Here is a 16,915-nt window from a genome sequence, read left to right as displayed (position 1 = left end):
CAGCTCCAATTCTGTCAGCGGATCGAGGGGAGAACTGTACAACCACGGATTCATCCACCTGCACTCTACAGAAGATCAGCAGGTACCATGTCATCTATAAAACACTGAACATCCACTGGGTGTACGTGCGACTCATTCACAAACCAGATCAGCAGCCACAGGGCAACAACAAACAAACAAAAAGAGGAAAGTGTGGCTTAGTACAGGCCCTCCGCCCCTTGAATTTCAGGGCCTGTACAAAGCCCTGGGAATGTCGGTAAGTAAAGCCTGCTTTTTTACTTTATCAGATGGTCACAACTTCCTGTCACAAACACCTTTTGCTTTGAACCCGCTACATAATGTTTGTGAGATTGAGGGAAGCATATCAAGATGCTGGGTGGTGGTGGGAAGGTACGCATATTGAGTCCCAAACTGCTGACCATAGCATCTTGCCTGAAAGAATACAGAATATTTTATATTTTGCAAGCTCCAGGGTGTCATTCATCTTTTCTATTGGCTTAAATTCTTCAGATCGGGGAAACTGAAGAACTTCATGTTTGTTTTCTTAAAACCCTCTTTCATCAGGTAGATTTTCTGCAGGCGTACCTGTCTATAATTAAAAACCCAATCCTTTACTCATTTGTTTGTTGCCCAGAAGAGAAAGCTAGAGGGACAGACTGAGAGTATACATAATGTAAATCTTTCCTCCCAGAGACGGTCTCTCGAATAATCCCGTAACAACTTCTTGCTTCCCGAAGCGGTGTAATTGGAGATACAATTTGTTTGACAAGAAGACATAAATTTAGTCAAAGGACCAGTTTGTCTGTATGTGTAAACTCCCCCCCCCACCCTTTAATTTTAAAATCACATCTGGTGCTTAGATATCAGTTACTTGCCAGCAACTCCAGGTGCTTCATTTGTCTAATCCTCATTCAGCATGTTCAGAGCAGATACAGCATCATGCCCTAGACCAGGGATTCTCAGCCTTTTCCTTTCTGAGCCCCCCCCCACCGCCAACGTGCTCTAAAAACTCTGCAGCCCACCTGTGCTACAACAACTGGTTTTCTGCATATAAAAGCCAGGGCCAACATTAGGGGTAGCAAGCAGGTCAATTGCCCGGGGCCTCATGCCACCGGGGTCACCACAAAGCTACACTGCTCAGGCTTCGGCTTCAGCCCCAGGTGGCGGGGCTCCAAGCCCAGGCTTCAACCCTGTGCGGCAGGACTTTGGTTTCTGCCCTGGGCCCCAGCAAGTCTAATGTTGGCCCTGCTTGGCAGCCGCCCTGAAACCTACTCATGGCCCCCCGGGCGGGGGGGGCTCAGAAAGGAAAGGGTGCCTAACTCAGACCCCTGGCTGAGAACCACTGCCTAGACTTTCTCCATATACTGATGTTTACAACTCTACAGAAAACTGGAGCCTAACATCTTTCCTATCAGGCCAGCTGCAATCAATGGTGCAGTGTAAAATGACTCTCTGGAGAGAAAGGAGATAAAATTTACACCTTCAAGCAAAAATTCTCATAGGAGCCAGGTCTACATTACAAACTTGTGCTGGCATAGCTGTGTCGGTCAGGCACATGACTCATGATAGACACAGCCGTGCCAGCAAAAGCCCCTGCTGTAGATGTAGTTATACCAGCAAAAAAGTGTGCTTTTACTTGTAAAGCTTAATTTGCTTGGTGGGGTGGGGAGAGGGGTGGAAAATGCTATGCCAGCATATGCTGGTATAAACTGCATCCCCACTAGAACCACTTTGCCGGTATAGTATAAAGCACTCCTAGTGTAGACATGGGCTCAGTAAATGTACTTTGAAGGAGGTTTTGTTCACATCTTTTCTGTGATGAGACCACTCTGAAATCAGAATAATTTTACACAGTCCTGACTGAGAATGGTTGTGTGTTACTGAAGGCACGCCAAGCCCTTGACTAAACAGCCTACAGTGATCAGCTCTCTATGCCTGCTGTAATATATTGTAGATTTTAGGGAGTCTCCCTGACACTAGCTGAGTAGCGTGGAGGTGGCTGCTTGCAAAACTCTTGACCTCATTTCATTATCTTTGATCAGAAGTTCCCGTTTGGATTTATATTGGCATAACCACAATTAATTACACATCATCAGGATATCACAACTTCCCTATTACTCTAGACCCCTGGATTTCTTCCATTAAGCTACCCGCGCTACTTTCACCTAATTGCCAGACCTCAGCAATTCCAGTTTTGGTCATATCTAGTTCCTGAGGGGCTGCTTCATCTCCTAGTCAAATAATTCTTTGTTTTCATTGCCTTTAAGACACTGCATTCCAGAACCCTCTTCTCATTTTCTGATCTGATTTCACTCTTCCTTTTCCCAGGCCTCAACTTTCTCCCCCTTTCCCCCATCACTTAGCTTTATTTTACAGCTGCACAGCACTTTCCAATATCCTGTGCTATTAACCTGTGATCTTTGCTTAACTGGGAACAGATGTAGCTGAAAATAAATTCTAAGCTGCCATTAAAAAAAAAAGTTAAAACAACCCAACTTACCCTAGCTGTTAGAAACCATGATCCAAAGCCCAGTGAAGCCAGTGGAAAGACTTCTTCAATGGGAGATTGAGCAGGCCTACATAATGCTCTTTATTTGTAGATGTCAAAGTTCTTCACAAAAGAGGGTAAATATCATTACCTTCATTTCACAGGTGGGGCAACTGAAACACAGAACATTTAAGCAGCTTGCCCAAGGTCAAAATGTGGGTCAGTGGCAGAGCTTGGAACAGGACGAAGGTTTCCTCCCGTCCAGTGCCCTATCCACTACTCCACATTACTGAGGTTTTCTGGAGAGGACATTCCTGGGCCAGATCCTCAACTGGTGGAGCATCAAGTTACACCAGCTGAGGTTCTGGCTCTTGTAGCTGGACACCAAGGAAAAGAGGATGAGATAATTTGATACCTTAACTTATTTGTTGAGCCAATTAATGATATACAAGCTTCATGCCAAAGAGGTCTCTCTGATGGGTGTTGCTCTATGAGACATGGAACGTTTCATTTTGATCAGATTGCAAGTACTGGATTGGGGCAGATTCCCTCATTAAGTTTTAGAAGATGCCTTTTTAAAATAAATCTATTTTGTTAACATTTTAAAGAAAAACTCGGAATGAAGATGCACCAGAGCCCTGGGCTATGGATTAAGAAAAGAGGCCCAATACATTAGAGATAATTTAAGATACTATTGTATAGCGAGACAGTTGGATTTAAAAACGTGGCCTGGAAGTGTGGCTTCTTAATAAGGCAAGAGAATCAGTAGTCCTCACAATAGCGTATCACTGAAGACAATGCTGGAATGAGACTTGTTGACCCTAGCCATTTGGCATGTGACCAGCTGTGTTTGTGTAACACTCATCTGACCCATTTACAACAAACACAGTTTGAGTTCAGACTGCTACCTTTCTGCTTTGCAACCGGGGCTGAATTGCACTTGCCTAAGTAGTTTATATCAGTGCATTGTGGGAAAATCATGACAGCTATCCTATAGTGTCTCCGCATGGGAGAGAGTGCCCAGAGGACATTCACCAGCACAACCTGGGCCCATGCACTCTTTGATATTCTACAGCACAGAGAGAGGGGGAAGGAAGGAAGTCTAAGCCAAACTGGTTGCACAGGCTCACATGGTGTTGGGAGGGAATTCCCTTCTCTATGGCAAAAGAAAAGGTGTGCCAAAACAATTGCAAGATGACAGCAGCATACCAGACAATGGTCACTAACCAAGTATGAACCACATGGGACTGTGAGGACACAATCTGTGGTCAGAGCCAATCATGCCACCAACTGGATACAAGCTGCATTAAAACTTACAGTGTAAGGCCTCTGCTGAAGTTTTGTTCATTGGTAAAACAAATATGAGTGACGCTAAGGGGCAAAGTGAGTCAGACCACCACAGGCGAGGGAGGCTCCCTGGCTGCAGTTATACTGCACAAGTTGTGTGTTTGGGGAGCCTGGACTCACAGGGCTGTTGAAGGGATGCACCCCTCTTGCATAGCAGAGAAAATCCGGCACTGCAGAGGCTCCCTGTGAACCAAGGAGCAGCTGAAGATATGACAAGATTCTGATTAAGGCTTTGAATCTACTTACTAAGCGGTAGGGATGGAACGGGGCTAGTACAGTCCTCCCTCTGCCACAGGAGTGCTGCGGGGCTCCATCAGGCTCCAAGGAATAGCTCTGCATCTGCTCTACAACCTTGGAAGGAGGATTCTGTTCTCCCCTGGGCTAAGCACTGGGTCCCTGGATGTGGCCCTATGGGTATGTCTACACACTGTTTTCAGACCTGTGGCAGTGAGTCTGAGAGCCTGGGTCCACAGACTTGGGCTTGTGCTACGGCTCTACAAAGCGCTGTGCAAAGATACGGGCTCAGAGTCTGAAGACCGGGGTGGAGGATGGCTTTCAGAAACCAAGCTCCAGCCTGACCCGTGACTTCAGAGTGCTGGCTACACAGCTATTTTTAGAGCATTAGACCAAACCCCACTAGCCCACCTCTGTAGACCTGGGCTCTGAGACTTGCTGCGACAGGTTTTAAAATACAGTGTCAGCATACCTTAAGTAGGTTCAGAGTAGCAGCCGTGCTAGTCTGTATCCGCAAAAAGAAAAGGAGGACTTGTGGCACCTCAGAGACTAACCAATTTATTTGAGCATAAGCTTTTCGTGAGCTACAGCTCACTTCATCGGATGCATTCATACCCTAAGTGGCCAATGCTGTGATTCAGTGGCACTAAATCCAGTTTGGATCTTTGGATCTGTTCTTTGAAGCAGCATTACAGTATTCAGGGAGGCTCTCATTCATACTGACTAGTTAGCTGTTCACTAACTGCTCTGAAGTCCTGGATGACTAGAAAAAGGCTAATGTAGTGCCCATCTTTAAAAAAGGGAAGGAGGAGGATCCTGGGAACTTCAGGCCAGTCAGTCTCACCTCAGACCCTGGAAAAATCATGGAGCAGGTCCTCAAGGAATCAATTCTGAAGCACTTAGAGGAGAGGAAAGTGATCAGGAACAGTCAGCATGGATTCACCAAGGGCAAGTCATGCCTGACTAATCTAATTGCCTCCTATGACGAAATAACTGGCTCTGTGGATGAGGGGAAAGCAGTGGACGTGTTGTTCTTTGACTTTAGGAAAGCTTTTGACATGGTCTCCCGCAGTATTCTTGCCAGTAAGTTAAAGAAGTATGGGCTGGATGAATGGACGATAAGGTGGATAGAAAGCTGGCTAGATTGTCGGGCTCAACAGGTAGTGATCAATGGCTCCATGTCTAGTTGGCAGCTGGTATCAAGTGGAGTGCCCCAAGGGTCAGTCCTGGGGCCGGTTTTGTTCAATATCTTCATTAATGATCTGGAGGATGGTGTGCATTGCACCCTCAGCAAGTTTGCAGATGACACTAAACTGGGAGGAGAGGTAGATACGCTGGAGGGTAGGGATAGGATACAGAGGACCCTAGACAAATTGGAGGATTGGGCCAAAAGAAATCTGATGAGGTTCAACAAGGAGAAGTGCAGAGTCCTGCACTTAGGACGGAAGATGCCCATGCACCGCTATAGAATAGGGACCAAATGGCTCGGCAGCAGTTCTGCAGAAAAGGACCGAGGGGTTATAGTGGACGAGAAGCTGGATATGAGTCAACAGTGTGCCCTTGATGCCAAGAAGGCCAATGGCATTTTGGGATATATAAGTAGGGGCATTGCCAGCAGATAGAGGGACTTGATCATTCCCCTCTATTCGACACTGGTGAGGCCTCATCTGGAGTACTGTGTCCAGTTTTGGGCCCCACACTACAAGAAGGATGTGGAAAAACTGGAAAAAGTCCAGCGGAGGGCAACAAAAATGATTAGGGGACTGGAACACATGACTTATGAGGAGAGGCTGAGGGAACTGGGCATGTTTAGTCTGTGGAAGAGAAGAATGAGGGGGGATTTGATAGCTGCTTTCAACTACCTGAAAGGGGGTTCCAAAGAGGATGGCTCTAGACTGTTCTCAGTGGTAGCAGATGACGGAACAAGGAGTAATGGTCTCAAGTTGCAATGCGGGAGGTTTAGGTTGGATATTAGGAAAAACTTTTTCACTAGGAGGGTGGTGAAACACTGGAATGCGTTACCTAGGGAGGTGGTGGAATCTCCTTCCTTAGAAGTTTTTAAGGTCAGGCTTGACAAAGCCCTGGCTGGGATGATTTAATTGGGGATCGGTCCTGCTCTGAGCAGGGGGTTGGACTAGATGACCTCCTGAGGTCCCTTCCAACCCTGATATTCTATGATTCTATGATTCACTTTCACTGTTTGAACAAGCTACCTACACAGAGGTGCTATACGTATTACTTACCAGCTGGTCAGCTTTGTGCTTGTCTAGGAGAACTGGGAATCACACCGTCCAGTTCAAATGCAGATGTACCCTGAGTCGCTCTTCATTGCTCTTTTAGAGATAGGCAACAAGAGAAATATTTTCTGCCAAATATCCTCCCCCTAGATTGACACAAGGCTATTTTTAAATCTCCTTTCCTAATGCTTTAGGCCAGTGCTTGAACTGGATGAGTGATGCCAAGAAAGTGGGGGGGGTATTTATTTATGCCTCCACTTCTCACTTGCTGCAGGCTAAAAAAGGGAGAAATGTTCGAAGAAAAAAAAAAAGACAGCATAAACAGTTGGAGTATAATATCTTGAGGTAGGGGGAGGGGAAGGAAGAGGACCCTATCAGTTTTTGAAAGGATTGGGGGCAATAACCATCACTCCCTGTGGGAGGTGATGGGGGGGGGGCAGAACCATCATTTTTGTATGGAGGAAAAATATCAGTATTGCCAACCACCAGGATTCAAAAACCAGGGGTCACACCTCTAAAGTCATGAGATTTGCTTAAAAACCTTGAGTTTAACATTAATTCTTTTTATTTGCCTTCCAGATTTTGAGCCATGGGGGATCATATTTTGAAACTTTTCACTGCAGCCAGGGTATTCTGGTGGCATTGTGGGAATATTGGCCACCGCAGGCTCTGCAGACCCAGGTTCTAAGTCCCAGGTCCTTACAGGACTATATTTTAGGGACTGAGCGGCTAGGCAGCAGTTCTGCAGAAAAGGACCTTGGGGTTACAGTGGATGAGAAGCTGGATATGAGTCAACAGTGTGCCCTTGTTGCCAAGAAGGCTAACAGCATTTTGGGCTGTATCAGTAGGAACGTTGCCAGCAGATCAAGGGACGTGATCTTTCCCCTCTATTCGGCATTGGTGAGGCCTCATCTGGAGTACTGTGTCCAGTTTTGGGCTCCACACTACAAGAAGGATGTGGAAAAATTGGAAAGAGTCCAGTGGTGCGCAACAAAAATGATTAGGGGGTTGGAGCACATGACTTATGAGGAGAGGCTGAGGGAACTGGGATTATTTAGTTTGCAAAAGAGAAGTGTAAGCAGAGTCAGAATGAGCTCCACCCTGACATCTGGTGGTGAAGTGTGGCAAGTTGTGGAAAAGAACTTCAGGGGCTGATCTCATTTGCATAGGCACACCCACCCCGCCTAGAATGAGGCCATAGCTGCCCAAATGGTCACTTTGGCTGCTGTGGGATCCCCAGTGTCTCTGTTATTGGGGCAGGAAGAATAAATTGTTATTACCCTGATTATGGGAATCAAGGACAGTGGAACTGTACTTGGCCTTTTGTTATGATGGAGGGACTCGCCATCAACGAAGTAGCACTCGCTAGGCAAGGGACATGGGTTCCAAAACTCTGTGAATTGAGAGAGGCTGGGGACAGGCATTAATACTTGGTGGCATGGTGAGGGCCTTACATGCTAATTGCACTTCCTCCTCTCTCCACTGTGGAATATCAGAGCTAATTTTGATTCCATTAGGAGTCTAGTTACAGGCTGCTGAGCTGAATTCACTTTGGGCTAATGGTGCATCAGCACTGAGGCTCCCCTACTACAAGATGAAATCACAAAAGAGCTAAACTTACTAAGAGCTGAAATCACTGAGTGTTGTATTAAGTAGTGAGGGAGCCTGAAGATATATGGTGGAGCAGTTTGCGGGGCGGCTGGCAGAGCCGAGTATTGCAGTTTGCAGGATGGCAAGCAGAGTGGCTGGTGGAGCAGAGCAGTTTGTTGGATGCCTAGAGCAGCTCATGGGGCAGCTGGCAGAGCAGCGCCCCATGGAGAGGTGGGACCATCAGCTTTGGACCATGTAAGGTGCCCCTTAACCCCTGCCCCCCCTCCCCCCCCACCTCCACCCAGGTTGGGAGGTAAAACCCTGCAGATAAACTTTCGAACTCTGGGGCTGCCCTGACCAGGGACAGAGACTTTTAGGTCGTGAGACTTTTGGGACTTTGGGTTGCTGGACTCTAGAACCAAAGGGAAAGGACATGCCCCAATTGCTCATGGGTTGTGTTATGAATCCTGTTGGTGGTGTTTCCCCAACATAATGCCACATTGTTTCTCTCTGTTATTAAAAGGCTTTTTGCTACACTCAGAATATGTGCTTGCGAGAGGGGAAGTATTGCCTCTTGGAGGCGCCCAGCGGGAGTGGTATATATTTGTCCCAGGTCACTGGGTGGGGGCTCAAGCCGGTTTTGCATTGTGTTATTGGAATGGAACCCCTAGATACTGAACCCAGCCCTTGTTGCTGCCAACTCTGACAGGCAGAAGGGTTACAGAAGAATGAGGGGGGGATTTGATAGCTGCTTTCAACTACCTGAAAGGGGGGTTCCAAAGAGGATGTATCTAGACTGTTCTCAATGGTACCAGATGACAGAAGAAGGAGTAATGGTCTCAAGTTGCAGTGGGGGAGGTTTAGGTTGGGGTTACCTAGGAAGGTAGTGGAATCTCCTTCCTTAGGAGTTTTTAAGGACAAAGCCCTGGCTGGGATTATTTAGTTGGGGATTGGTCCTGCTTTGGGCAGGGGGTTGGACTAGATGACCTCCTGAGGTCCCTTCCAACCCTCATATTCTATGAAAGCTAGGAACTACTTTAAAAAAACCCTGTAACCCTGAGATTCTTCTGCAATCACAAGACTCCAAGAGCCGAGGCTTTAAGAAAGGCCTCAGATATCACAAGGCTCACAATAAAATTGCAAGAACTGGTAATGCTGTATCTGATTGCATTTTGGGGGCTGGGTGGGTGGATAAGGGCCATACCATCACTTGCTTCCCTCCCGCAAATCTGCACCCTTCTCTTGCCCCTGCGTGTGTGGAATGTGTGCTAAGAACACAGCAAACCACAAATGCTGTTCTCTTCCCAGTAAACCAGCTGCTTTATTGTTTCTGAGACACAATGGGGGGGTGTGTTTGGCTTTCCTTATAACTAAACCATTTTGTTTTGAATATACACAGAGAGATTTAAAGTAAACGCTGCTTGATTTCCGTCCCCCCCGCCATTCATTTCTGTGATATCAGCATCTACCTTTCTACTCTATCCCTTGAAAATGAACAAATCACAGGTCCATAGATCCTACATATGGATAAAAGGGAGTCTCCTGCATCATCTTTAATCTGCAGAGCTCCTCAAAGCAAGTTAGACAGACATTTTATAGAGAGCAAAATAAGGAAATGAGAAATCTACTCTGTAGCTGAGGATCAAACCGATGTGGTTTACTGAAAAGTACATTACATTTGTTATGAATAAAGCTTTAATTTACTCAGTGAAGTAGGGAGTCCGTTCAGCAGTTATTCATCAGCATTCATTCATTTAGAGAGGTGGAATTCACTTGCACCTTAATCACACACATATGCCTACAGTATCAACCAACATTATACCACAGAAACAAATATATCTGAAATGCCAAACTAAAGAAAGGTGCAGGTACACAAACAAAAGGGCTCTGCTGGACAGACAGCACACCTGGAATAAACTCAGTAGAAAGTAATTAAAAAATTAACTCCATTATGGCCACTGTCTACATCAGATACCTTTGGACTGGTTTATTTAAAGACCTGATCTGAAGAGAAAACACAATTCTTGCTAAATATCAGCATATTTTAGGCCAGATTCTCAGGTGGTAGAGCTACACAGGTTTACATCAGCTTAAGATTTGGTCCCACTTATCTAAAACTTGTAAAAGTGAGCTACAAAGTAAAAAAATAAAACGTGAGCTGTTCCTAGATTTATGAACAGGATTCTTTTACTAATCAGGATGGTGGAGGAGTAGGGTTGGGAAAGCACAGGAATTAGTTTTAACATTATTTTCTTGCTTCCCTAGAGAATTTTCCTGGTGCTTTTGGCTCAATGCCAATAACCCACAATGGGACATCACAAAAAAATGAAGTCTCACTGCAGCCCACAAACCCCATGGTATTTGTGATGTACAGAATGATGCATTCAAGGATACATTCAATGAAGCAGCATAGTTCCATTTCATGGATGGGAAAATAATTACCAAAAAGGCTGATTAAACATAATTTCAGTTAAAAAAATTAAGGTCTGCAAATACTTATTGGGTATAGAGTTTACTAATTGACATGGTCTTATTGGCTTTGGTGGGACTATGCCTGATTATTAAGCACTATAGCCAGCAGTAATTATTTGCAGGACCAGATCCTTGGTTAGCATAAAAATCCAATTATTATCAGGATTAGAAATACAGTGCCACCTAAAGACCCCAACCAAGACTGTAGCCCAATTATCATAAGGACCATGTAGACACACAGTGATAGACAGTCCTCGCTGCCAAAGGACTTGCAATCTAAATAGACAAAAGAACTATCATGGCTATTTTACACTACCACCATTTTACAGATAGGGAAACTGAGGCACAGAGCAATTAAGTTACTTCTCCAAAGTCCCACACGAACGGTGTGGCACAGGCAGGAATTGAACTCTGATTTCCTAAGCCCCAGTTCAATGCTTTAACCCCAAGATGATAATTTAGGGTAGAACTTAACTCTCATTTTTACCTATAAACTAACTGTTGACATTTCTGCAGTTGCTTAAGTCTCTTCCTCTTTTCTGAGAAAACTTTGGGACAGTACAGTACCATTTGATTTTGTCCCCTTTACCAACTGGCATAGCTGAATTTTCCCACTTCTTCACTCCCCTCTCCTACTGGCTGTATTCCCTTGACAAGTTCTCCCTCATTACAGGGTTTGTAATGCACTAGTCAGTCATGCTCATTTCCACAGAGTAGATAGGGTTCCTCTCTCAGTATTCAAGGCCCCTATAAAAATACTGGGTCAGATCATCCACTGGCGTAAGCTGGCAGAGCTCTGCTGAAGTAAATGGAGCTCCGCCAATTTATACAAGCTAAGGGTGTGGCCCATCGAGTTTAGAGCAAGAGCTACACTTTTGCTGTAGGACAATATGTTAGTTCAACACTATGGCCTAAAACTCCATGACAAAAGTCGCCAAGTGGAAGAATATTTTCTAGAGACACTCCATTCTCGACAACTATCGGAAAGTGTGGAAGAAATGCTTATTTATAATTATTTTCTAGGTTCCAGACAAATGATCTAGTCAGTGCCCTCCACAGCCAAGAATTACATTTCACAAGTATTACCCAAAATGGCTTTAATGGTAACCCTCTGCCTGAAGCACTCTGAATGTACTGCACCAGAAAAGGTGATGAAGTGCATGATTAGATACTAGCAGGTGGGACTTTCTTCCGCTCACTTCCTGGAGCTTTTGCAGGTCTTGGCAAAGTCTTGCCTGCTATTGGCTGTGTGTCTTAGGGCCAGCCTACACTAGAAGCGCTATATCAGCGCAGCTGCACCAGTGACGCTCTATGCCGATGGGAGAGCGCTCTCCCGTCAGCATCATTACTCCACGTTCACTAAAGGTGGATGCTATGTTGGCAGGAAAGCATCTCCTGCCAACATAGCATCAGTGTGGACAGCGCTTAGGTCGCTGTAACTGGCGTTGCTCAGAGGGGGTGTCTTTTTCCATACCCCCGAGTAACATACGTTATATCAACATAAGTGATAGCGTAGACCTGCCCGTATGCGCTAATTGAATCTAGCTAAAAACTGGAGGTTCTCCGGAGAGCACTTGGCTGCTACATGACAGATACACCAGGTCTGATTATATTGTCACGTCCACTTACCATTTGAAGGACACCAAAATATGACATCAGATATCCAGTCTGTGCTGCCTCTAGCCCAAAGAAATTCATAGAGATGATGGAAAACATAATCAGGAACAAACCTACAGAGTGTATTAAAAAGAAAATATCTTTAAGGGGTTTCGGAATATATTTATAGGGCAAGTAAAGGGCCAGACCCTGCTTAGTTACCATTGATGGTAGACAGTGGAGTTGCTCTGCATTAACGCTGAATGCAGACAAGCAGACAAATATACTTGGGGTTTTTAAAAAAAAATCTTTAACCAGTTCAACTATTACCTTTAAAAATATAACACTGAGGAAGTTAGATATAACCATGCTGATTAGTGGAAGCAGTTCGCATGGTTTTATTAGGCCAGACATGCTAACCTTTAGGATAGCACAAGAAAAACATTTTTTGTTCAGGCAAGATTGTAACCAGGGGATAATTCCTTATTCCTTTTGCCGAACTTCAGATTTTCACCATTGGATTTGGCGTCCCAGAAACAGTCTAGGGACAGGAGATTAAATACAGTGGTTTCACTGTGCACAGGGCGAATGACTTAATTGGCAGGGGAGTTTGTCTCTCATGCATCTCTAATGTTGTCAGCACAGAGAGGCAGTCAAAGAAGCATGGATGGCCTCAGGCCACAGTGGGCCTGCTTTTCATTTACTGTATTTTACACACACACACACACACACACACACACACACAACTCACTAACCCAGCTACAGCAGAAGGATTTTGCCCACATTTCCTGTGACGCTGAGAAGGATTATAATTATCTGTCTATAATGCTGTATACTCACAGGGGTTCATTTTGTCCACCTGTTACAAGCATACAACTAGATTATTTTCACTTGTAGCTTTAGAGGCATTTAGACAGGGAAATATATTTTTCAATGGAAGTCCACAAAAAGGAGACGTTAACTAAAGGCTATTTTATACAGAGCATACTGTCACACATATTAGACCTCAGTGGGTGTAAATCAGTGGAACTACACCAATTCACTACAAATAAACATCTGGCCTATTGACCACATCAGTTCATAACTTTTCCAGTGCACTGTCTTGGCTGACCAACAGAACTAAGATGGCTGCTGAAGTTCCATCCACTGTCCACCTTGCACTGCTTGCGATGTAAAGCTAGACAGTATATTTAACAGCTATTGGCTAGCATTATGGGTGGGGAGAGAGGTGTGTTCACTATGGCCAGAATTTTCAGCGGAGCTGAGCACTACAGTCAGGGCCAGACTTCCAGAAGACATTTTTTAAAACTTAAAAAACTGACCTTTATTTAGGTGCCTACATGGGAGCTGAACTGCTTTGAAAATCTGGATGTAATGACCTAGAGCTAAATTTTCAAAGGTATTTAGGTGCCTAAACATGCAGATAGGCAAACAGTGGGATTTTCAATAAGTGCTGTAGTCCCTTTGATTTCAATGGGAGTTAGGTGCCCAGGTGCTTTGCAAAATCCTACCAGAGCCTATCTGCATGCTTAGGCACCAAAATATCTTTGAAAATCTGGACCCTAAGACACTTTTGAACATTTTACCCTTGATCTGTTTTGCTTTCTCTCTCTTTTACATACTCCATTTTAATGGGGCATTCCCTCCCCCCTTCCCCCCCCACTTAAGTTGAGAATGAAGCACTGTCATGTAGTAAAATACCCCATCTTGTTCTTAGACTGGCAGATAGTCCCACTATTAGAGGTACCCAAACTATATCAGCCTATCTGTCCATCACCACCCTGCCTTAAATTTACCTTACTTAGGAAGGTACTTATGATCCCACACAAGTTAATTTTAGTGAGTAACCACTGCCAACTTGCCTCTATATACATTAGAAACTTGTTTACAATGTAAATAGAAGCAGGTCTGTAATTTAGATGAATTAACTAATATAATTATATGGTTGCAGAAGTGAGATGAAGGTAAATGAGAGTTTAGCCTCAAGCAGTGAGGTGTGAATAAGTGGACAACAGCCAAATCGCCTCAGGCTGTAATCACCTGGTCAGTAACTTGATGCGAGACCTGAAAAGTGAAGTCACGTGTTGCTAGAGATTTAATAGGTAGAGCTCTTCTGTGTCAACCAGCTACTTTCCCAGTGTGGCACTGTGCTTCTGGAGGGACAGTTTTTCCGATGAAACATAAGATGGGATCCTGGCCACTCAGGATTGTTAAAAGTTTCCATGACATTTTTTTTAAGTGTTAGAATATTAGCCACTGTGTCCTGTCCAAATCCCATCTTAATTCATTATATTTTGCCTACTTAACATTTCCCCTTTAGTTTTTGAATAGCATTGTTATTCTTTGTTTTCCCCTGTAAATATGGTACATTGCTGCTTGTTCCACCCTATGGGATGATGCATTTTGGCAGTGGGTGACTAATACCGAGATATAAAGTGCATCTGGGGATTCTTTTGGAAGAAAGCTGCTAAATGTGGTACATATGAGCCATTATGTTGCAGATTGTACAGAATTATAGCCTCAGGGTCACACAGTGACATTTTAAAAGTTAAAAATAATACCATGAGCCAACACCTTGAAATTAGGAATCCCCTTAAAAATATCACTTTACAATCCTGCCTGTTTTGTAAAACAGATTAATTCTATGAATTTTCCATTAGGCGAGTGTAGTTAAAGGCAAGTAATATTTTTGGAAGAGTTAAGGGAATTGCATTTTTCCTTTGGCCTTACTTGCATACCGTTCTTTTCTCCAGTGGGTTTTCTTTGGACAGGGGTGTTAAGTTGCACAGAACTCAGCATCTCCAGTCAATGCCAAGTGCGTGCAAAAAGAGAAATGCAGAAACCCCTTACTTAGAAATCCTTCACAGATTCCTGTAGAAGACAGTGAGTCTTGTTTCTTACATTACCAGGACACTTTCCAGGGAATAGTAAAAACATTTTATCAAGCCCAGACAGGCTGAAATGCCATCTCTGTCTTTCAGCCACTCCTAGTAATTCTGCTTTGATATGCAAGTTAAGTTTAATGTTACTTAGACATCAAGAATCATTTTTAAAAGGGCCGCCTCCTTTTTTGAGAGTTTGCAAAAGTTGTGCACACATCCACCTAACACAGTTCCTGTGTTCATAAACTGGCACTTTCCCAAAGTCTTTCGGCACACAAAAGTGAAGCCTTGAAATTGCGTGGTCCAGAGGGATGGTACTGATCATTTGCACACTTAGCAAAAAGAACCCTCAAGAGTCTCCAAGTGAAAAAGGCACACCAGATTATTCAATTCATCACTTCCTGAGTTCCGGGTCTGTCCCCTTCAAAAGATTGTGACCACTGCTTTAGATTCTGACCCTCTCCTTACATCTCAAGTAGTAGGGTGAGCAGATTCTTTGTACTTGCACAGCAGCTTCCTGACACAACATATGGGAGGAGAAAGGGTTGTACCATTCAGTGAGGAGGGGGAATATACATTAATAAACAGCACAGACAACAGTAGGGGAAGTCATAAGAGCTGTCAGTTCCCCTATACGTATGTATAAATGAATGCAGCCAGTCATGAATGAATTCTGCTGGTCCAGCAATCTCTCTTCTCATTGTTGAAAATGTATCTTTATTTTCTTATTATTTTATTTGTATTGCAGCAATGTCTAGAGGCCACAGCTGAGATCAGAGTCCCATTGTGCTAGGTGCTGCACAAACAGTCTAGCCCAGTCTCTGAGCTGAAGAACTTAGACTAAATAGACAAAACAAACAAAGGATGGGAGAGAGAAAGTTTCCTTATCCTCATTTTACAGATGGGGAAGTGAGGTAGAGATAATACATGATTTGCCCAAGGTCACACAGAAAACCCGTGGCAGGAAATTTGTTATAAATTCAACTTCAGATTTGGACCCTATATAACTGTGAGTGGCCTGTGTTGGAATATGCAATGCTGAATATGGAATAGCTCCAGCAGAAAAAAAAATAGTCCTGCTTCCTTTCTCCTTCATCAATGACCAAATATAAAGGGCTTTCAGATACACATGAAAAGCAAATCTACTGGCTTTATACTTGTCATTTTAAATACTGCGATAATCACAGAGAATTACCTGTAGGGAGTCCGGAAAGGACCTTGATTAAGAACACTTCCTTTACTCCCGGAAGCTTCAGCAGGCGTAGGATTTCCTTGAGACTAAACACACTGCTGGAATGCGATGTGCCTATGAAAATGACAGACAGAATAACAGTCTATTTACAAGGACAAGAAGCAGGAAACAAGAAACGATACATCATCTTATTACACTCACAACCAACTCTCTACAGGGAAAATTTCTTCCTTCTTCTCTGCATCATGGTTCTCCATTGCCTGTTTGGGTTTGGTTCTATGTGCATGGAACCCCACTAGCATCAGGGCGACGTTGGTGTGCAGAGCAAAAGCAGAATATCCAATAGACATCTGCAGTGTGGGTCAGTGACAGGCAGAGCTGATTGGAGAGGACAATGCTGCATATGATTCAAAAACTTATAGCTTTCCCTTTTAGCATTCCCTCCAGCCCTTATAATTGGTCACATGGTGGGACATTCTCATGACATTTCCACCTTCTCACCTGTCCCAAATCTTTTTTTATTTTAGCTTCACACAGATTTTCCAAATTGTATCACAACTGGTACAACTTGGAAAATGTGTGTGAAGACTGCACATAGAACCAAAGTCTGAAAGACGGTGCACCATAAAATACCACACAGAAATAAATGACAAGGTCTGACACCTTTAAAGAAAAGATAACCCAAGCCAGATCTTCAGCTCGTATAAAATCAGCCTTAAGCCATCAAAGTCACTGATTTATAGCAACTGAAACTCCACCCTTGACACTACTGGCCAAGATGCTGTCCACTCTATAATCCACCATGCACAGAACTCCCATTCCAGCCAAGGGGAGTTGCGAGTGTGGAGGTCTTGCACATTGGGCCTTTTATGCACAA

At 44.1% G+C, this 16,915-nt stretch overlaps 1 protein-coding gene across 3 annotated transcripts in view; it reads right to left on the bottom strand.

Moving 5' to 3' along the window:
• SLC67A1 (solute carrier family 67 member 1) overlaps nt 1-16,915 on the bottom strand; it is a 142,342-nt gene that overhangs the window by 22,504 nt on the left and 102,923 nt on the right. For all 3 annotated transcript variants that reach the window (XM_084631917.1, XM_084631918.1, XM_084631916.1), the window contains 2 exons: nt 16,042-16,152; nt 11,998-12,098 (listed from right to left, as the gene is read on the bottom strand). In XM_084631917.1, coding sequence (XP_084488043.1) covers nt 11,998-12,098; nt 16,042-16,152 — 212 coding nt within the window. The remainder of the gene's footprint in view (nt 1-11,997; nt 12,099-16,041; nt 16,153-16,915) is intronic.

Source organism: Lepidochelys olivacea, assembly GCF_965140295.1.
Source record: "Lepidochelys olivacea isolate rLepOli2 genome assembly, chromosome: 6".
Taxonomy (NCBI): Eukaryota; Metazoa; Chordata; order Testudines; family Cheloniidae; genus Lepidochelys; species Lepidochelys olivacea.
The sequence above is the reverse complement of the archived record's forward strand: the minus strand, read 5'-3'. Positions and strand labels throughout refer to the sequence as shown.